General features: G+C 48.0%; 1 protein-coding gene across 5 annotated transcripts in view; it reads right to left on the bottom strand.

Moving 5' to 3' along the window:
* LOC122638342 (7-deoxyloganetin glucosyltransferase-like) overlaps positions 1-22700 on the bottom strand; it is a 49048-nt gene that overhangs the window by 25454 nt on the left and 894 nt on the right. For 4 of the 5 annotated variants that reach the window (XM_043831293.1, XM_043831277.1, XM_043831269.1 and 1 more), the window contains exons 2-3: positions 4920-5465; positions 3852-4796 (exon numbers count right to left, since the gene is read on the bottom strand). In XM_043831293.1, the coding sequence (XP_043687228.1) occupies positions 3859-4796; positions 4920-5445 (1464 nt within the window). In that variant the 5' untranslated portion in view covers positions 5446-5465 and the 3' untranslated portion in view covers positions 3852-3858. The remainder of the gene's footprint in view (positions 1-3851; positions 4797-4919; positions 5466-22700) is intronic. The other variant, XM_043831260.1, reaches the window with a different exon arrangement.

Genomic DNA, 22700 nt, shown 5'->3' with positions numbered 1-22700 from the left:
CTATGATCTTCGCCTTGGGTTGGACTGTGGGCTGCGCTTAAGCTATTTTGAGCTTGGGCCACACCTTGAAGTTGGGCCTTGGAAAGTACTTCTTGAGCTTGATTGGTCCAATTAAATAAAAAGCTGGGGAGAACATGCTCAAGCACGGATCTTTATCTCCTCCAGTTTTTTACATGGCCCAGTTCCTCAGTCCCCCTAACAAGGGAGTAGGTACAATGACCATCCTACCCCTGCCCAAACATTCTGCCCGGATGAAGTCCACTCACCCTTATTAGAGGGACTGGAGAACTAGGCCGGGCAAGAAACTGGAGGAGATAATTTTCTACACAGTCAAGTACTGATATTAGGAACTCCAACTTATAGTCTTCCATTGGGGAGTATAATGTCTTTTGCCTAAAAGGAGATAATACTCTCGTGGTCCGACTCACTTCCCGTAGAGTCCATCAGAGATAACAGCAAAATGAAATGGCAAATATTCGATGTTTGGGAAATTTTCCGTCTAATTATTATTCTAAAAAGTAAACTGGAAGGATTCATGATGAACGTCGGCGTACGGATTTTTATCACCTCCAATTCGCTGTCCCCTCCAATTCCCTCCAATCTCTCACATAGGAGCAGAAATGACCACCCTACCCCACCTTGGGCAGTGGGTAAGGTGGTCATTTCCGCTCCTATGTGAGGGATTGGAGGGAATTAGAGCAGACGGGAATTGGAGGTGATAACGATTCGTCGGTGTACATCAGAACAACAAATTTATTATGTGGCTCTTTTCCATAAATGCCCCTATTCTTATTTCTCAAACTCTTTTTTTTTTGGGTTTGATTTATCAAACATTTATTCAACATATCGGCTGATACAACCCAATGTGAAAAGTTGTATTACAAAACTACCCTTTCTGCCATGTCATATAAGGAGGGACATTGTCTCCATGTAACCAATGGTGGTTACACGGAGATTAACCCTTTCTTAATTAAATTAAAAAATATGAAATTACTTTTTGATTTTCCTCAGACCAATCAACTATTTGATATCGCGAGTAATTTAGGTAATTAAAAATATGTTACAGTAATTTTGTAACTTGACAAACCCTGGCAAAATGTTAATTTCTACTGGAAAGGCGTATTTTGTTGACCATGTTGTCAAAATTGAGGAGAGAAGAGCCGCCAGGACTGGTGGTTACACTGATCCGGGTTAGGTTCTGGGTTGGTGTAACAGGGTTAATTCTTAATTAAAATTAAGAGAATGAATTATAATCGTTAGATTTATTTGTACCACGTGTCACAATTTCAGGGGGGAAATAATAAGAAATAACAGATGGGGAAAATTACTGAGGTAGGTAGGTTTCTGCTGTGGGCCACGGCTTTTATTTTTGTTTTTTTAATGAAAGGAAAGGCTGTTGTTTGAGGGGAGGGTTTTGTGGTGGTAAAAGAGTAGCTGGAGAGTGATAGAAGGGTTGGGTTTCAAAGTGGGTTCTGAGGGCGGCCATGAGGAGCTCTTGAGTGTGTTAGGGTGGTTTGGAGGAGGGCGTCAGGTCTGATGCACGCCTAGACCTGCATCTTAAAATTGCAATGGGGTCAATATCTATCATCAACACCATGACCATGGATGGACCAGCTCGATCGACAGGCCGTCAACCATCACCCCAACCGAGATTGAAGCTTGGTTCAGACATGCCACATCATCAAGTGTAATTTAGACTATGAAACCCATGCGAGATTGGAACTTCTAGAAGATTCCCAAATGTATTGCACACTTGCTCGCTATGGAGATCTTGTTTTCCTATTTTTTGAGGAAGCTAAGGTTGTGCAAACATCGAAGATGTTGCTATCAACTTCTTTCCTATTTTATTGGAAACCAATTTGGAGAATTAGTAAAATCCCACGGTTTTGATTCTTCTCCCCTTTCCATGTTTGACTTGATATCCCAAGGAGTTTGACTTATTGGAAGATCACCCACACAGGTGCTTGCCACATGGACAACCTAAGGATGATTTCGAGGGAGAGAGTCTCAATTGCGGTGCATTGCCCAGTGCACCTACGTGGCACATTTGGCGATGCACAACACTTGAGAGTATAAATTAAAATCCTCTACAAGAGTGATGCATTCATCACCCAACAAAAATATGTAGAGCAGTTCATAATGACATTACTTTTAAGACATGAAATTAAGAAACAAGAATGCAACCGTTTCTGAATCCAGTATATGCAAGGTACATCATTGCCATTGAGAATAGGAAAAAGAAATAATCAAGATACCATACTTGTAAAATATAGAGAGAACATATATACCTGCAAGGAAGCAATCAATTCAAGACCTTTGATGAAATGATACTACAACATTTATAACTGTAACTTCAGCTGCTGCATAGTAAACAACTGACTATTCTAGACTTCCAACCCACTAATCTCTTTCTAATCAAGTCAAAAAGAAGGGCACAATCAATAGCTCTCCATTTCCTAAAGATAAGAGGAACCCCAAGATATTTAATTGGAAGATTGAGATCAGCAAAACCAGTCACCTCCACAAGGTCCTCCCAAATTTGGTACAAATACCACCAATGATGATAGAGGACATAGATTGGTTCACATTAAGACCCGAAAAATTGGAGGAGCTAAGAACCTCCATCATAGTCGACATAGAAATACAATCCGCCCAAACAAAAACTAATAAGTCATCCGTAAAAACTAAATGGGAAAGCATCATAGGTATACACCTCAATAAGAGCTGCATCCGCCTATCGACCACACCCTGCTTCAACAACATGACAAACATTCCATGACAATAGTAAAAGGGCAAGTAAAAGGGCAAGGGGAAAGTGGATTCCCTTGTCTAATTCCACTTCCTCCAACAAATAATCCTGCAGGGCTCCCATTCACAAGAACAGAAAACGTTCAAGTCCTCATACACTATTTCACCCATGAAACAAATCTAAGAGAAAATCCCATCAAGTCCATTGTATCGAAAAGGTCGCTCCACATCAACGAATTAAACACTTTGTGGAGGTCAATCTTGAGGATGGTAGCAGGAAAGGACTTGTTTTGAGTGATTCTCTTAGTCACGTCATGGCAAACCAAGATGATGTCTACAATTGACCTCCCCTTAATAAATGCAGATTCATTAGGGGAGATAAGGAGGACAACTACTTTATGGATCCTATTAGCCAAAATCTTTGACATGAACTTCGTTCCGAAGATTGCCCAAACAAAGTTTAGAAGAACTGAGCCGCGTCAGCTTTAATACGAGTAGAATCTTTTGTTGTAGAACCATCACGTCTCACCACTTTAAGGATATGATTGGAGTTCAACCTACAATTGACAGCTTTATGAAAGAAACTATTATTACCATCTTCAAGCTTCAACCAATCGATCTTGGATGATTGGCAAAGGAACACTTCCTCAACCCTCAAGGCTTCCAAATAAGAACTCCTCCTCCTCCTTAACTCTCGACTGCACTCGTAATTATTCCAGTGGTAGAGTGATTTGACACATCAAACTATAGATATCTAAGAAATAGTTTGGACTAGTCGTAATGTTAAAAAATTTCACTCAAATTCAATCATATACCTTTTCATATATAAGTGAATTTTAATTTTTTTTCAGCCATCTATCTTGACTCAGTAAATTTCATTTTTCCATTGGATTTATCAAGTTTATTTTGCTACTTAGCCAAGTCTATTTTTTTATTTATTTTAAACTAGTTTACAATAATTTACAGCTAACCAATAATGGAGCCAAATGGTAAATCCAACACGAAATCCGATTATATAAATGAGAAATTAGGAGGGAGTACTAGAATATAGTGGTGACAAACACTTCACAATCTGTTAAGGTAGTAGACGTTACGCAAAGTACGTGCTAATTAATTTCGAGTGGAAAGGAGTATTTTGTTGACCATATTGTCAAAATTGAGGAGAGAAGAGCCAACAGGACCGGTGGCCTCCTCTGCTTTCTTCTTCCACACCATGGCCTTAGTCTTCATCTCTTTACCCTTTTCTCCCTCCATCAACTCTCTCACCAGCCTCTCGACATCATCTCTCTTAACATTATTGTCAATCTCTGCACCGATCCCCCAATGAGTGCAGGAGTATCTGCAGTTTGTTTGCTGCTCTGCAAAGAATGGCCAACAAACAATAGGCACACCACAACAAATGCTTTCGAGAGTGGAGTTCCACCCACTGTGGGTTAAGAAACCACCTATGGCTGGGTGGCTCAGCACTTTCTCCTGTGGGCACCAATTTGCCAACATTCCTCTCTCTTTGGTTTGACTCAAGAACTCAGATGACAGAACAGCCGAGTCACCCGCCACAAGATCGGGCCTTATGACCCACAAGAAGGTGTGCTCGCTATTGGCTAGCCCCCATGCGAACTCAACGAGTTGCTGAGGAGTCATTACAGTGATGCTCCCAAAGTTCACATAAACCACTGAACTGGGTTCTTTGGAATCAAGCCATTCAAGACACCCAGGTTCTTCTTTCCATAGATTTGACCCAATAGACTTCATCAAACTCTCATCTTTAATCTGATCCAACATCAGGGGGAGAGGGCCGATGGTGTAAACGCAAGGCAACATCTTCGATAGCGAATCCACGACATCTTTCTCAAGGACATCAAAGGTATTTAAAATTATTGCCGAAGCTTTGTAAGATCTCCTCACTTCTCCCTTGATAAAGCCGAGAATGAAATCATCAGGATTGGTAGTTCGAACAAAAGTTGGAATATCCCTGAGACGGATACCATTCATTCCTGGGATCCAATCCAAAGGAGTGTCCAAGAATCCATTCGATAGGTAGCTCACATCTGTTCAGTACAGAATCAAAACATAAAGATCGAGTTGGTGAGACATGTTCAAGAGAAGTGCATGGGCTTTGATTAATCTTTTGATTTATTAATTTTGTTTGGTTTTAGCAAGCAAGCAAATACCTTTGAGAGGTGTAAGGCCTCTTTCCATGAGATGGGGATAGTGCATGTAAGCCAAGAAGCCGCAGGCGCTGGTGGTCCAGAACAGTACTTCAGGGACACCAATTTCCTCAGCAGCTTGAAGAGTGAAGCTCATGACACCATCAGAGACTATGCAAGTGACGGGAGGGATGTCGGGTGTGGAGGAGTTGAGTTTGGAGAGAAGGTTTCGGAAAGAAATTAAGCAAGTGGTGCTGGTAGAGTGGCAGAGGGCCGGGATGGATTGGGTGGCATCAATATCAATATCAGGTGGTGGGAGACCGTCCGGGATAGTATGGAATTGGAAGTCAGGTAAGCCCTTGAGAGAATCAGGGCCTCTTGATTTGAGTAGACGTTTGTGATTGAATTCTGTATTGACGAAGGAGATGTGGAAACCTCTGTGGTGAAGAAGCTTTGCCACCTTGAGCATGGGGTTTATGTGGCCCTGTACTGGGAATGGCATGCAAACCACATGAGGCTTCTTCTCTTCCAGTACTCCAATGGAACCCATCTCTCTCTCTCTCTCTCTCTTGAGTTTTTGGTGTTGCGATTGCCCAGTCACAGGATGTTGGAGCAGTAGTGGATTACCTCCTAAAAGTCCCCTGGTCATATATATAGGGACAAACACGGTAACTAGTCCCAATTCAGATTGTCTATGGCGTGCTGCCCGTAGTGATCTGTGCGGTTCAAACACATTGCCATACGTAATACCTGTCTTACTCCTACCCAAACACCTTATCCGAATAGACCTTGATACATCCAATATTCACAGGGCCAATCAACAACCGCCACGTGTCATAGACGACCCGCCCCATAGCCAAGGGGAACGAACCGAGTCCCAAGCACCATTCGGGCGGCCACTACTCGGCGCGGCCACACATCCGGGCGCGGCCTCACCCAGCGTGGCCTCCTCACCGGCGCGGCCTCCTCACAGCCTCACCCAGCGCGGCCTCACCCAGCTCGGCCTCACCCAGGCGCGGCCTCCTCACGGCCTCACCTAGGCGCGGCCTCACCCAGGCGCGGCCTCCTCACAGCCTCACCCAGGCGCGGCCTCCTCACGGCCTCACCTAGGCGCGGCCTCCTCACCAGGGGCGCGGCCTCACCCAGGCGCGGCCTCCTCACGGCCTCACCAGGGCGCGGCCTCACCAGCGCGGCCTCCTCACCAGTGCGCGGCCTCACCCAAGCGCGCGATCATGGGCACCGAGGTGGGGGCCACCCATCTACGACCCGATCGTATCGCTAAGACTCATGTCACTACCAGGACTCTAGACCCTTAGAGGTCACGTCATCCAGACGGATTCAAGCACCAAGGACGTTATCACCACATGCGGATATCTATCCACCAAGGATCCTGATGCCACCAGGACACTCCCTCCCCGCGGGAGATGGCCAATCAGGATAGAGCCCCGTTACCCAGGGCCTCTATCCACTCAACGGCACAATCGTCAATCCAAACGGGGACTCTCCACACCGCCATATGCTACTATAAAAGGCAAAGGTACACAACCCCATAGGGGACATCTAAACTCATACTGAATAATCACTATTCATCTGCTTGCGCCAGGGAGATCTAACTTTGGCATCGGAGAGCCCTAGGCCGAACCACACCGGTTCTCTCTGTTGACCCCTTTGGTCCACTTGCGGTGACGGCACTCGCAGACCGCTCGATGATTTCTTGACGCAAGCATTGGCGCCGTCTGTGGAACGACGCTAGCCATTACAACTATTAGCTCGCTTCCATACTCATTCAATGGCACGAAGGAAGACTACCACCACCAACAACGGAGCAAGGAATGGATCACCACCCCGCAGTGCTCTCGCCAGCAGAGCAACGACCAGGACCATGTCCCTCTGGAGGAGGAGATCCCCCTTAATGACCAGCCGTTCGTGATCGCGAGCCCAACAATGACGAGGCCAACGATGTGGTGGTGGAGGTGACACCACCCCAATGCTCCAGCCACCGTGGGTCGATCAATGACCGCAACGACGATCCTCGATGAACAACGACTCTTTCGAGAATACCTGACGCAGCGTCGACATCTCACCGTCGGAGGACTTCACCAGAGCAGGGGTGGAGTCCATACCTCAACAAGAGCCAAACCCTAGGAGATCATCTCCCGGGGCGTGAGATCGAGAGACTTACGCGATAGGCAACCCCCACTCGCAGGGGGAGCCTTCCCAAAGCATCCCAGGAGAACAAGAGACCTCTCGCCACGGACAAAACGTGGGAGGACGCCAACACCCAAGGCGAGGGTGTCTAGCCCGCAGAGATCGGTCCGGAGGTCCGTGTTCGACGACGACCGGAAGAAAGTCACATACCACGACGGCCGGACCTACAGAGAAGAAAGCCCTCACCTTCACGACAGGGTTCATCACGGCATGACCATTCACCATCCCGCCAACACTCAAGGCGGGAGGGGACATCCAGAGAGAGAGCGTGAACGGGTCGCAGCGAATGTCCCTAGGCGTGGGGCGAGACACGGGACGAGGAGCTCGATCAAAGACTCCGCGACCTGGATGAGAAGCGGAAGGGTTGAAGAAGCGAGACCAAAGGCGAGACACATTCCATACCTGGACAACACCCCTTCTCGGCAGAGATCATGTCGCCACACTACCTTCCGTTTCGACTACCCACCTTTGAACTCTACAGTGGTACCACCGACCCTAATGACCACATCAACTACTTTAATGGCATGATGACGCTGTATGGGGGTCGGACGTGGTATCCTGTCGGGCATTCCCTGCGTCCCTCAAGGAGCAGCCACATCATGGTTCTCCAGGCTACGACCGAGATCTATATGCTCGTTCGCGAGCTATGCGAACAGTTCGTCACCCGTTTCCAAAGCGTCACAGCGTAAGAAGACCACCGTCAATCTACTAAACGTGGTACGAACCCTGGGAATCTCTCGGGAATACGTTATCGGTTCACCAAGGAGTCCCTGGAGGTTCGAGACTTGGATGACCGGACACGACATGCGGCCCTAGCAGGAGGTATTAGGGACCTGGACTTGATCAAGGACCTGCACGCCACGAGACCAGGACTATGAAAGAACTCCTGGAGCGGTGCAACGAGTTTGCAAATATGGCCGAGGTACTACAAGCTAGAACAAAAATAATCGAGGCCAAGCCACGGGACAACAAGAGGTCGCACTGATGACCGCAACGAGAGTAAGAGGTCGAGGACAGAGCACCGACAAGAGAAGAGCGACCGCCCATCTAGGAGGACAGACCGCCGCCCGAGAGAAGCGAGAGGGCAAGCACCCCCGAGTTCACACCACTGAACACCACCAGTCCCAGATACTCATGCGAGATCCGGGATCGTGACCTACTCCATTGGCCACGACCCATGCTAGCGGCGCCAGAGAAGCGAAACCTAACAAATATTGTCTCTTCCACAAAGAGAATGGGCACGACACGAGGAGTGCTATCAATTGAAGAGAGAGATAGAACAACCGGTAAAAGCAGAAGCTTGAACAAGTATGTGAAGGGGAGACGTGACAACCGCTCGGGCCAAGGAGATAGAGGTCGCGACGGAGACGAGTGGAGCCGAGACGAGAAGAAAGAAGAACGGTCGAGAGAGAGACCGCCTGAAGAGCGGAGAGATGCCACAGAACCTAGTGGCACCAAGGGACCTCCTATCCTCACCATACTTGGAGGACCAGGGCAAGAGTCCACGTAAAAGCTAAAGCTCATGCCAGGTTCGTGGGAGTGGCGAGAAGCCCACAAGATAGCCAAGATCGAGGCGGTGATCTCCTTCTCGGATGAAGACCTAGAAGGACTAAACTTCCCGCATGAAGATGCCCTGGTAGTACAGGTGGAGGTAGCCAATCGACTGCATACACGAGTGCCGATAGACACAAGGCGTCCGTTGACGTACTCTCCTTGGACGCCTATCGACAATTCGGGTTCGGGGACGACCAGCTCAAACCGAGCCCACTTATCTCCATGGATTCTCGGGTGCCACCGCCTCCATCGAGGTACCATAGAGCTACCCGTCACCTTCGGGTACACCCTCAACAAATAACCATCATGGTAAATGTCCTTCAACGGCCTCTTAGGGCGACCATCACTAACACCCTTAGAGGAGTCATATCACCACTTCACCTGAAGATGAAGTTCCCCACCGAGAACGGGGTAGGCGAAGTCCGAGGAGATCGAGAGAAAGCAAGGAGTGCTACGCCACCTTTATGAAAAAGAATAATGGCAACACCCGTGGAATGGCACTCTGCCTAGAGAGCATGATCGTGACCGAGAGATGAACGACAGAGAGAAGGGGAAGGCCAGTGGAAGACCTCATCCCATGGCCACTCACCAGATGACCCCTCCAAGGTCTCGTTCGGTCGGCTCGCCGCTAAGCAAGGAACAGAAGAAGAGCTTGGACACCTCCTCCAAGCGAACATAGATGTCTTCGCATGGTCGACCTCCGACATGCCAGGAATACCACGTTCCATAGCGGAACACCGACTACATGTCGACCCAACCAGGAAGCCCGTTCAACGAAGCGACGTAACCGCCCTCGACCGACAAGCGGAATCAAGGAGGAGGTCGAGAAGTTAAGCCGATCAGGGTTCATTAGAAAGGAGAAGTTCCCAACCTGGCTCGCCAACGTGGTCATGGTACCAAAGCTAAGTGGGAAGTGGAGGATGTGTGTCGACTACACCGACCTAAACAAGGCATGCCCAAAAGATGAATACCCACTTGCCCGGATCGACCTACTCGACGACGCCACCGCCGACCATGAGATGCTGAGTTTCATGGACGCCTACTCCAGATACAACCAGATCCTCATGTATGAGGATGATGAGTCTTATACCGCATTCCGGACGGACAAAGAGAACTATTGCTACAACGTCATGCCGTTCGGGTTAAAGAATGCGGGGCCACCTATCGAGAGAATGGTCAACAAGATGTTCGAGGAGCAGATCGGGCGCAACATGGAAGTATATGTGGATGACATGCTCGTGAAAAGCGTCCACACCAACCAACACCGACCGACCTAAAGGAAGCATTCACAGATCGAGGAGGAACCGATGAAGCTAAACCCGCAAAGTGCGCCTTGGTAACGTCGGAAAATTCCTCGGGGTTCATGGTCTCGGTCAGTGGAATAGAAGCCAACCCATCCAAGATCAAGGCCATCCAAGAGATGGCACCTCCTCGAACAGTCGGGAAGTGCGAGGGTTGAATGGAAGGGTTGCCGCCCTTTCCAGGTTCGTGTCACGATCGGTGATAAGTGCTTACCATTCTTCAAAACATTGAAGAACCTCCGAAGCCCTAAGGACTTCACATGAACGGAAGAGTGCCAAAAGGCGTTCGGAGAATTGAAGGAGTACCTAGAGAGCCCACCCTTGCTTGGGCGACGGAACCTAACGAAGAGTTGCGGCTCTACCCGGCCGCCACCCTGTCTCGGTCAGGCGATCGCTAAAGGAAGAAGACAAAGTCCAGGCCGATCTACTACGTCGGCCATGTCCTGATCGATGCGAGACCAGGTACATTAGGATCGAGAAGGTAGCCTAAGCATTGGTAAAGGCAGCCAGGAAGCTACGACCATACTTCCAAGCCCATACCATCACATCCTCACAGACCTACCCTTGAAGAAGATATTGCACAAGCCGGACGTCTCCGGACGATTGATAGCATGGGCGATGGAGTTAAGTGAGCATGACATCGAGTTCCAACCAAGGACAGCCATCAAAGGCCAGGCTCTTGCAGATTTCATTGCGAGTGTACCCATCGAGATCGAGTCACAAACAGGGGAGCCCGAAGAGAAGGATCACGGATCGTGGGACATGTTCGTGGGCGGTCGAGCAATGCGGCGGAAGCGGCGCCGGCTCATATTAACCAGCCCCGAGGGATTTCGTATCCACTATGCTCTCCGGTTCACCTTCCAAGCATCCAATAATGAAGCGAGTACGAGGCATTACTAGTGGACTCGGGTGGCCAAAGCCATCCAAGTCACACACCTATCCACCCGGAGCGACTCCCACTCGTGGTGAATCGGTGAATGGGGAGTATGAGGCAAAAGATGAGAGGATGGCATCATACCTAGCACGCGCTCAAGCATTGATCGAGGTTTAGAGAAGTTTGAGATGGTTCGAGTTCCCAGGAGGAGAACGCCGCAGATGCCCTATCCAGGCTAGCCAATGAGGAACTCGAAATTTGGCTAGCGCGTCTATGTTGAGATCTGCATGAGTCAACGTATAAGGAAAAGCAGTTAACGAGATCACGGAGGGACCTAGGCTGGATGGACCCTCTACTCAACTACCTCCGAACGATGTCTTACCAAAAGACAAGGTGAAGCAAGGAAGATCAGGATGAGAGCCCAAAGTACACCGTCCTAGATGGGGTCTTGCATACAAGCGGGCAACAGCACCACTACTCCGGTGCCTAGGACCCAAGGGGGCAGAGTACACCCTAGCCGAAGTCCATGAGGGGATATGTGGAAGCCACATGGGGGACGAGCCCTAGCCTACAAAATCCTCCGCCGGGGGACTATACGGCCACGAATGCAAGAGGAGGCCATCCAATATGCCAAGAAGTGCGAGCAATGTCGGTTGTTCGCCCCATCCCATCTACCCGCCACCAAGCGACATCAATCCTCAACCCCATACCTTTTGCCATGTGGGGACTAGACATCTTAGGCAACTTCACCGCAGACCAGGAAACGAAAGTACACGGTCGTCGCGATCGACTACTTCACCAAGTGGGTTGAAGCTAAACCCTTGGCCAAGATAACGAGACAGAGATGGAGAAGTTCGTCGCGACGGCGTCATCTACAGTTCGGGGTACCACGGATCCTCGTCTCGGATAATGGAAAACAATTCAACAACCCTAAATTCCAAGCATTCATCACCGCTACAACATCGACTATCGGCTGTGTCGGTAGCATACCCACGGCCAATGGTCGTGGAGGTCACCAAGTAACGCTTTGGAAGGAGTCAAGAAAAGGCTAGAAGGAGCCAAAGGCAAGTGGGTAGAAGAACTACCAAGCGTCCTGTGGGCATACCGAACTACGGTACGGACGCCCACAGGAGAGAGCCCATTCCGCCTAGCATATGGCACTGAAGCATTGGCGCCGTAGAGGTCTGCGCTATGTCCCATAGGGTTCTGCACTTCAATGAACGCACCTATGTCGACGGATTGCGGGCAAACCTAGACTTTATAGATGAGGTCCGCGAAAGAGCACTACTAAGGAACGTCGCCTACCGATGAGCATCGCCGGTACTATAACGCCAGGGTCAAGGAAAGGCTATTCCACCGGGGAGATTTAGTACTACGGAGGGCAAGTGCATCGCGACCACGAAGGCGGGAAGTCGTCACCCAATCGGGAAGGACCCTACATAGTCTCCAAGCAAATACGCCCAGGGACTTACCGCTTGAAGACTCCGAGGGGCAAGAAGGTAGACCGTACCGAAACTCGGAACATCGAAGAAGTACTACCAAGTAGAAGCATAGCGGAGTGGTAGTGATAACGAAGCGATGTGATAGGAGTAGCGAAGAGACGACATCAAGGACAATGTGAATTTCGGTCAAAATAAAGAAATGCGCAAGAATACTTGTCTTCTCCTACCACTCAATCGAATCACGGCCACTACATTAAGGCAATATGCCAACATCGAGGCTTCGTGCCTAAGGCAACATGCCAACATTGAGGCTTTATGCCCAAGGCGATATGCCAACACTGAGGCTTCGTGCCTAAGGCGATATGCCAACACTGAGGCTTTGTGCCTAAGGCGATATGCCAACATCGAGGCTTCGTGCCTAAGGCGATATGCCAACACTGAGGCTTCGTGCCTAAGGCAACATGCCAACATTGAGGCTTTATGCCTGAGGCGATATGCCAACACTGAGGCTTCGTGCCTAAGGCAACATGCCAACATTGAGGCTTTATGCCTAAGGCGACATACCAACATTGAGGCTTCATGCCTAAGGCGACATGCCAACCAACGCTGAGGCTTCATGCCTAAGGCGATATGCCAACACTGAGGCTTCGTGCCTAAGGCGATATGCCAACACTGAGGCTTCGTGCCTAAGGCGACATGCCAATATTGAGGCTTTATGTCTAAGGCAACATGCCAACATTGAGGCTTTATGCCTAAGGCGATATGCCAATACTGAGGCTTCATGCCTAAGGCGATATGCCAACATTGAGGCTTTATGCCTAAGGCAACATGCCAACACGAGGCTTTATGCCTAAGGCGACATGCCAACATTGAGGCTTCATGCCTAAGGCGACATGCCAACACCGAGGCGTCAAGCCTAAGGCAACATGCTAACACCGAGGCTTCATGCCTAAGGCGCCATGCCACGTGAGGCTCTACGCCTAAGGCGTTAACCCCAAGGTCGAGAGGATCACCAAGGCACGACGTCACTACCAAAATTCGAGGACTATCAACGGTCGAGAGCATCAACGCGCAAACAATCACCAAGAGACAAGGCAATCAAAGAAAAGCAAAAGCGATCACATAGAAAAGTCATAGTAGTTACAACTCAAGTTCAAAAAAAAAAAAAAAAAGGAAAAAGGTTGAGACGTCTACAGGATCGAGACGACCGTAAGGTCAAGGGATCACGAGTGGTGGGTCACCTCCGACCCAGTGAGACATCATGTCCGCCTCGGGAGGACGCGCAGCGCACCCCCTCGGGCGGGCAGCCTCCACCTCGACACCGGAGCGCTCTCCACCACGGCTACACCGAGCGCCGCAGCAGAACTCGAGAACCCCAAGACAGAGAAGTCATAGTCGGGGTCACCTCCGACACAAGCGGCTAAGTCCCGGACCCCTCCCTCATAGGCGGGCTGAAGTGCGCTGATACAATCGAGCGCAGAGGATGCCTGGAACTCAGCCACGGCTCGCTCACCTGCAAATGCCGCTCTACCTCATGCCTTCCCCTCAATGAATGAAGCTCCTCCTCCAAAGCGGAACCCTAGCCGAGCTCTCGGCCGTACCGCCAGAAGTCACACGCGGCTCCTCGGACACCTCTAGGAGCTTCCCGGATGCCACAACAGCTCCCAGACACCCTCTGCGGTCGGCCTCGGCCCTCTCACGGGCATCGACGACCTGGATCTCCCTCTCCACGTCACGCAGGTGCACTTGTATCTGCACCTCACGAGAAGCGTGACCCTCGATCGAAGCACCGCCTCGGCAATACGGTGATGGACCTACAATCAACATGGCAAGCGATAAAATAATGTAAAAATAAATGGAGCAATGGACATGAGGAGACATAAAGGAATAACTCACCGAAGCCATGTCATGGTAGAGGGTCCGAGCAGACAAGCATCGCTAAGCCTCTGCAAGGCCATCCTCGCGGTAGGGAGCTGCCCCTATCCACCCACTCCCGCGACACGCCGGCTTCGGCCAAGGTCGAGCCCTCCCACGCCCAAGGTGATCACCGGGACTCACCCGGCGTGGGAAGATCGGTGGTAGTACCGCCGGAGGAACCCACACCGTTCCCCTTGGAAAGGGGCAATACAAGATCCGGAAGGAACAACAGAGGGAGGCGGAGGCACGAGCCGGGAACGCCATCGTCACCAGGAGAAGTGCGGGGAAGGAGGACCCGCACGCCGAGCTCGTCACACGCGGCATGTCCTGGTCCACCCTTCCGCTCGCTCCAACAACCACAGCGCAGAAGCACCACTAACATCGGTCACTCCAGCAGATGGACCACCACGAGAAGCGGCCTTCCTCCGCAGAGCCGCGAGCAAACGAAGTCCGGCGCATATCCACTTTGCATAGATCGACCAACCAATCGGATGACACATACATTCAAATACCAACATGCCAATCAAGTACAAAAGACAATGCTCTTACCAGACTCAGCTTCCAGAGAGACAGGAAGGCCTCCGAGTCCAACTCCGGACGTGGAACGGATCGCGACCCAGGCACGGCAGAGGAGTCACCCTCAAAATCACTCGGCTCAAGCCCCTGATTGACCCTCTTAAGGTCAATAACTTCCCTAACAGTCCGTAATGGGCATCGGGGACCGTGGCAAAAAAGAAGCGATCCCTCCAATACTTCACGTGACTAGTGATCCCCGTGAGAAGCTCCACGAGGCATAGGGCCCCTTGAGCACGCGGCGAGCAAAGTGATAGCATCCATGGTTCCCCTTCTTCAACAGATAAAAGTGGGAGAAAAGGGGAACAGTGGCGGCACACACACCCGGGCGAAGAAGACATAGAAACCCAAGATCACCCTCCAAGAGTTGGGCAACACCGCCCGGGGGTGAGGTGCCAATGCTCTAACACTAACGCGACGAAGCAAGGGATAGGAAGGCGAAGGCCCTAGAGGAAAAATGAACGGTAAAGACAGATCTCCCCCGCACGATGAGAGAAGGCATACTCGCTAGGCCCTGGAGCACGCAACATGACCTCGGCGGGAATATGGAACTCCTCACGGAGGGAAACCAAGTCGAAGGTGACAAGATGCTAGCAACAGGGCCTAACCTATCGCCAGGACCGGCGGCGAGGATGCCACCCGTAGGGTCGACGATCCCTACGGGGACCGGAGACACTAGAAGGTCCCACTCCTCCATCGATATCACTAGGGGAGGGTATAGAGGAGGGAGTACCCACGTAAGAAGGCGATCCGGGGAACGCTCCTCCGAAGATCCAACCCCGACGAAGCGGGCCAAGGTCACCCGAACGACATGAAGGACAAGAGGGGAACGAACTACTTACTCGAGAAAGCGTCTCCCAAGTCGGCAAGAAAAATGAAAAGAATGTCACCTCGCAAAATATAAACAACGGATCCATCACATACAAGAGGAAGAACAGGGAAGAAGAGCGAGGGTCCATCACACCCACGCCGTGGCCACCATAGGCGCGGCATCACCGGCAAGACGCAGCCACACCCCGGGTGTGGCCTCACCGAGGCGCGGGCACCCCCGCAGGCGCGGCCTCACCGCGGCCACATCCGCAGGGCGCAGCCTCACCGCGGCCACGCCCGCAGGCGCGGCCTCACCGCGGCCACGCCCGCAGGCGCGGTCACCTCGGCCACACCGCGGGCGCGGCCACACCGACGCGGGCCTCGCTGCGGCCATACCCGCAAGCGCGGCCTCGAGGAGACACCCTACAAAAAAAAAAAAAAAAAGGGGGGATCGATTTACCTCGGAAAAAAGTGACCGCACGGAAGGACAAGCACACGACGATGACGTAGCCACACCACGAGGCACAATCAAGGGATAGAGGTCACAAGAGCCAAGGCACTCAAGCCAAGCACCACTCAAGCTTTCCAAGCAAACCAAGGCACCAAGGGCACCAAGAGAACACAACCCAAACACAAGGACCCAAAATCAAGCAAAGTGGATACTAGTGGAGGTGACCCAAAAACAAGCACATGGTGGGCACCAAAAAGAGGACAAAAGACAAAAAGGGGGAATTAAAGGAGAACAAAAGGGGAGACAAAAAGTAAGAAAGAGAAATGAGAAGTGAAAGAAGAAGGGAGAGGAAGGAACATATACCCACAAAAACAAAAAGAAAAAGTGTAGGAGGTAAGGTTTGAACCCCCAACCTCTCCTACCTCATTAGTGGATTTACGGGCAAACCCCACAGGAAAGTTTATTCGCACGGACCCCTCACTATGCAAAGACACCTACTCTCTTGGACATCCTATCCCAAGAGAGTGGGGGCAAATGATACATCCAATATTCACAGGGCCAATCAACAACCACCACGTGTCATAGACGACCCGCCCCATAGCCAAGGGGAACGAACCGGAGTCCCAGCACCATTCGGGGCGGCCACTACTCGGGCGCGGCCACACATCCGGGGTGCGGCCTCACCCAGCGTGGCCTCCTCACCGGGCGCGGCCTCCTCACGCCTCACCCAGGCGCGGCCTCACCCAGCGCGGCCTCCTCACCAGGGCGCGGCCTCCTCACAGCCTCACCCAGCGCGGCCTCACCCAGCGCGGCCTCCTCACGGCCTCACCTAGGCGCGGCCTCCTCACCGAGGCGCGGCCTCACCCATGCGCGGCCTCCTCACAGCCTCACCAGCGCGGCCTCACCCAGCGCGGCCTCCTCACCAGGGCGCGGCCTCACCCAAGCGCAACATCATGGGCACCGAGGTGGGGGCCACCCATCTACGACCCGATCGTATCGCTAAGACTCATGTCACTACCAAGACTCTAGACCCTTAGAGGTCACGTCATCCGCAGGGATTCAAGCACCAAGGACGTTATCACCACACGCGGATATCTATCCACCAAGGATCCTCGATGCCACTAGGACACTCCCTCCCGCGGGAGATGGCCAATCGAGGATAGAGCCCCGTTACCCAGGGCCTCTATCCACTCAACGGCACAATCGTCAATCAAACGGGGACTCTCCACACCGCCATATGCTACTATAAAAGGCAAAGGTACACAACCCCATAGGGGACATCTAAACTCATACTGAATAATCACTATTCATCTATTTGCGCCAGGAGATCTAACTTTGGCATCGGAGAGCCCTAGGCCGGAACCACACCGGTTCTCTCTGTTGACCCCTTTGGTCCACTTGCAGGTGACGGCACTCGCAGGACCGCTCGACGATTTCTTGACGCAACAGACCTAAAGCAGACATTGCATTAGGATGTATCTGAACCGCACAAGTAGCTACGGGCCGCGTAGACGATCTGCAGGGAATGCTAAAGAGGCAGGATTAAAATGTCAAAAAGCAATGGCGGTTAAATATAAAATATGCGGAGGAAAGCAATGACATGAGAGACCGTGACTGCAGAAAAATTGCAGCTGTCGATGACAAAACAATTTTAAAATGAATTATTGTACGTCGAGTTGCGGACTACACACGGAGTACACGCGCAAGTTTATCGACTTTCCCAGAGTAAATACAGAAGTCGATGACGATGACAATGACGCATTAGCCATGCGACGGAGGTGTCGAGGTGTGGCTTCTAGCTCCTGCAGCAGTCGGTTTGGATCCTCAACGTCCGGGCAATCGAGCGGCCGGCTTGTGGCTTCACACAGGCAGGGGTGAAATGATCGCCCCACCCGTTGCCGAGAACCCTGCCCGGGTGAGTCCATATCCTGCCTATGTGTGAGGCCCCACGCCAGCCACTCAACTGCCCTACCGTAGAAGATCCCGATATCCTACAGTCCTGCCGATAACAGAAACGAATATATAAATAGGAAGAAAGTTGTACGTGGAGGAATGTACCACCCATATACACAGGGAGGGGGGCATGATTTCTCCGCCCCATGAAAGGGGTATAACCTCGATAAACCCCACCCCCCATGATGCCAAGGCTCTCATTTGCCCTGCACCATACTCCCCCATAGAGATCATCGACCCATAAGGATAATAATGAAAAGGAATTAGGACACGCCGGCTCATGACCTGAAGATGGCACGTCAGCACTAGACACTAGCGTAGTTAGTGTTAATAACAAATCAAGACAAGAGAGGTATTACTCATTTATTTATTTTTGGGAAAAAGATTAACATTTATTACACTTTCCTTTATATCAGCTTCACAAAATAAATATTGGGACTCATATTGATATTTGTCTCTTCTATACTGAGACTGTGGGCTCTATTCCATATGGATGATATCATTTTCCAATCGTAGTGTATAGAACCTTTCTTACACTTACCGGTAGGAAATATTTTTTATTTATTTATTTATTTTGAATGGAAGAGTGGGGAATAAGTTAGATTTCAGTCCATATTATTTATTGATGTTGGTATCATACTATCGTCTGTTAGTGTCTCTCCAATGTCAATTCAGCATATCGGTGGATTCTAATACAATCAACCACTTTTTTTTATCTAGAAAAAAAAATTTGGCAATATGAGTCAATACGTATTGATATCATATTGACCAATATGATCAATACCATATTGATACCTAAATCCATTGAGAACAAATTGATATAATTTTTTATGGGAGACCCCATAGAGTTCAATCCCGTTATCAACCCTCGAATGATATGAATCTCAAACTTTCTTCATAACTGTTAGTCCCTTTATCCCCTCAAGTACTGTACACCCTCAAGTGCACTAAAAAGGTACATCTGACAGTACACATGCACCTGGGGGAGTATTATAAATAAAATCACTTTAGGGTACACCATCAGATGTACCTTTTTGGTGCACTTGAGGTGATAAAAATTCGTCTCTTATGTCTTTGTGTCTCCAATCAAGATGGACAAAAGATGGGTCTTTTGTATTCAACCCCTACACCGTACTTCCAAAACTTCCACCACCATAAAAAAATTTAGGGAAATTTTCACATACCTCCCCTAAGATATCACGCAATTATAAAAACATCCCTAAATTTTGTAAAATTCTACATGCCCCCATGAGGTTCTTAAAAATTAACATATGCCTCCATTCGATTGGTGTTAAAATCAAGAGATAAAATGACAAAAATGCCCTTATAAGAAAAAAAAAATAAATAAAAAAAACCCTGTAACTCATCTTTTCCAAATCGTTTAAGATTAAAAAAAAAGAGAAGATGAGTTGCTCTATCTAAAATCAAAATCAAAATGAAAAATAAATTAAGCCCACTCAACAAACACCAAAAAAATCATCCCGGAATCGAAGAACCCTCCACCGTAGATCCTTGACCTTTAAAGTTTTGAATTCTAATAGAACTTATCTGATTCTAAAGCTTTGAATCCTTCAAATTTTTCTAATTACCCGGAAAGCTAGTCGAAGCCACTCTAAATTGTTTTAGTTGGAGATTTACAACTCTTTCTACTATTTTTCTTAATCTTTTTCTGGAAACGTATTTGAAGGTCCACACGTCTAGTGGAATATCTATTTTTCTTTTCCTCATCTTCTTCTAACATCACGTCTCTTTCTTGATCTTCTCTCACTTTTTTATTTTTGGGTAGAGAGTAAATTTATGTATTAAAGCGTGTCCAGCACAGGAAATCCGAATTACAAAGATTAAATATCCAAGGGGTGAGGTGGATATGGGCCAAGATGTCCTACATGCGATGGACAATGCCCTCCGGACCAGGTAGTCAACCACGCTGTTAATCTCCCTAGTAATATAGTGAAAGGAGCAAGAAATAAAATAAGCACTCAGGAACTTAATATCCTCAATGATACTCGTCACCTCCACTTGGGCTGGGGTGTGGGGGATGGTGAGGCCACTGCATAGATGAGTTGCAAGTTTTTTTCAACTAAACTCATCTATATGATTACTATATAGATGAGTTGCAAGTTTTTTTTTTCTTGCAAAGATATTTTTGTCACTTTACCCCTTGATTTTAACATTGTTAATCTTAAACTAACAGAATAGGATTATGTGTTAACTTTTAAGAACATTAGGGGGCACGTAGAATTTTTCAAAATTAAGAGATGATTTTGTAATTATGTGATACCTTAGGAGAGGTACGTGAAAATTTCCCAAAAATCAATTATTTTGCCCATAACTAATTTTCTTAAGTCCACTAATAAGAGTTTTGTATTGGTTAAGCAAAAATTGATTGAGGATCTTTACCCAATTTTAAAAACAATCGTGACCTAAAAGATATGGATTGAGAGTGAATTGTATCCGTTAGGGGGAGGAAGGTTCGGGTTACACAAGGTAGAGATGTAAATGGATGGTCGAAAATTCAAATTCAATCCGCATCTGAATCCATTTAGAGGTATCTATAATCGGCCAGGAAATATCCGGACCCGATCACATCCAATCCATATCTGAGCCGAATTTGATCTATTTACATCCTTATCTATTTCTCTTCATGTTTTCGACATAATAAATAAAGGAATGGGCAAGAGATCTTTACTTGGTAGCATGGTCTCTACACAAGCGTCTGGGCCAATGGGTGAGCATGCCTGGGTATCTACCCAGGGGACAGAGGCGTCATCTCACAGTACCCTGTGAGAGGGCATAGAAAACACCACCAAGTATAGATCTTTTTCCCTAAAGGAATAGCATCTTCAGTCAGGGAGATTAGCCTACACCCACTGGAAACACCCATGACCCAACTACTACCATAGTTTTAGTGCACGGCATCGGTCAACTCAGAAATCGATACGGTATCGGATCAATATAGGCAAGGATATGATTGGTCTATCAGACAAATTTGCCCCTAATCCTCCTTTAAAAATAGGTTTTTTTTTACCATTTTACCCCTTGTCTGTATCGTGTCACCAATACAGTATCAGCATGGTATCAGGATCGACAAGATGTAAAATCGGTGTGGATCGCACGATAGAAGTGATCTGATACCAATACTTAGAACCATGACTACTACTACTTGAAAAAAATCTTTTTAAGGATAAAGAAGTCATTTTAGAAAATGGAGGAGGGATAGATACAAGGGTTCGGAAGCATAGGGCACGATCCCAGACAGGGAATATTGCCCTATAAATAAAATAAGATATTGAATAAAAAGGGAGGAAAAGAATGTTGCCCGATAACACCCCCCTATGCCTTCTCCCATGGGACTATGAAATGACCACCCCTCCCTCCCTTTGGATGCCTGGGCATATGCACATGGGCTACACATCGTGGCAGCAAATCCTTTTTAATAAAAAAAAATAAAAATACAACATATGAGACTGCAAATAAAAACTAGATTAAAGGGAGGTTTAATGAAAGAAAGAGACGTGAAATTGATTCATCGAAAAAAAAAATCTCATGTCGATATTGTGTGGATCTCTGCTGATCCCCCTCACATCCTGACATATGAAACTGCTCCCTCGATCTGCATGTTTTTTGTTTGGGAGTGTGGCTTTCGCCAGGACTCCCTGTGTCTACCTCTTTTCTTCTCAAAACAAGGGATAAAGGTGTCTTTTCAAATGGATAAAAACGATAGACTCCTACACTACACTCCCAAACAGAACTCCCAAAAAATAAATAAAGTTGACGTTCAATAAAAGAAAAAAAGTGACAATGATTTAAGAAAAAAATCATCATGTCGATATTGTGTGGATCTCTACCCATGTTCCTCACATTCTGACATATGAGACTGCTGACTGCTCTCTCAATCTGCACGACTACACGTATATTTTTATTTTAAAAATAAATTAAAGTGAGTTCATAAAAGAAAAAGAAGTGAAATTGATTTAAGAAAAAAAAATCCTCATGCCGATAGTGTGTGGATCTCTTCTCATGGCCCTCATATCTTGACATATGAGATTGCGCCCTCAATCCGTACGTATATTTTTATTTAAAAATTAAATAGAAGCGAGGTTCAATAAAACAATAAAAGAAGTAAAATTTATGTAAGAAAAACAAATCCTCACATCGATAATGTGTAGATGCCCCTCACATCTTTACTATGTGGGTCCTATACTGTCACTCTCTCTTATTTCTAATCGTATAACTCTTTTGTTGATGAAATCATCTTTTACGACATGAGTAATGTGTTCCTTCTATTTCATATTGGTGGCATGAGAAACCCTATCTCTCTCTTGAATTAAACAAAAAAAAAAAAACATTATAATCTTGAATTTATATTTTACTCACAACTTTTACCAGATTTAGTAATATACTTTGAATGTAATTTTAAAATTGTATGATGCTATTTGGAATATTTTGAAGTTATACATACAATCATGTTAGATAATAGTTAAACATTTTATTTTAGTATTAATTTGATTTTACTTTTTTCTTCCATTATTACCCTTGCAACTAGATGGAACCAGAGAGTTACTCCGGATTCAATAGCCGCATGCTACATGCCTCTCAATTGTATTGGAGTTTAATTAATAAGTATTATATGATTTACCTAACCACCATACAGTGGCGCATCACTCACTGTTATAGAGAAGGTAATGTGTCTGCGGATGCGCTTGCAAATAGGGCAGCATG

This window comes from Telopea speciosissima, chromosome 1 (assembly GCF_018873765.1).
Source record: "Telopea speciosissima isolate NSW1024214 ecotype Mountain lineage chromosome 1, Tspe_v1, whole genome shotgun sequence".
Classification (NCBI taxonomy): domain Eukaryota; kingdom Viridiplantae; phylum Streptophyta; class Magnoliopsida; order Proteales; family Proteaceae; genus Telopea; species Telopea speciosissima.
This window is presented reverse-complemented; position numbering and strand designations above follow the sequence as displayed.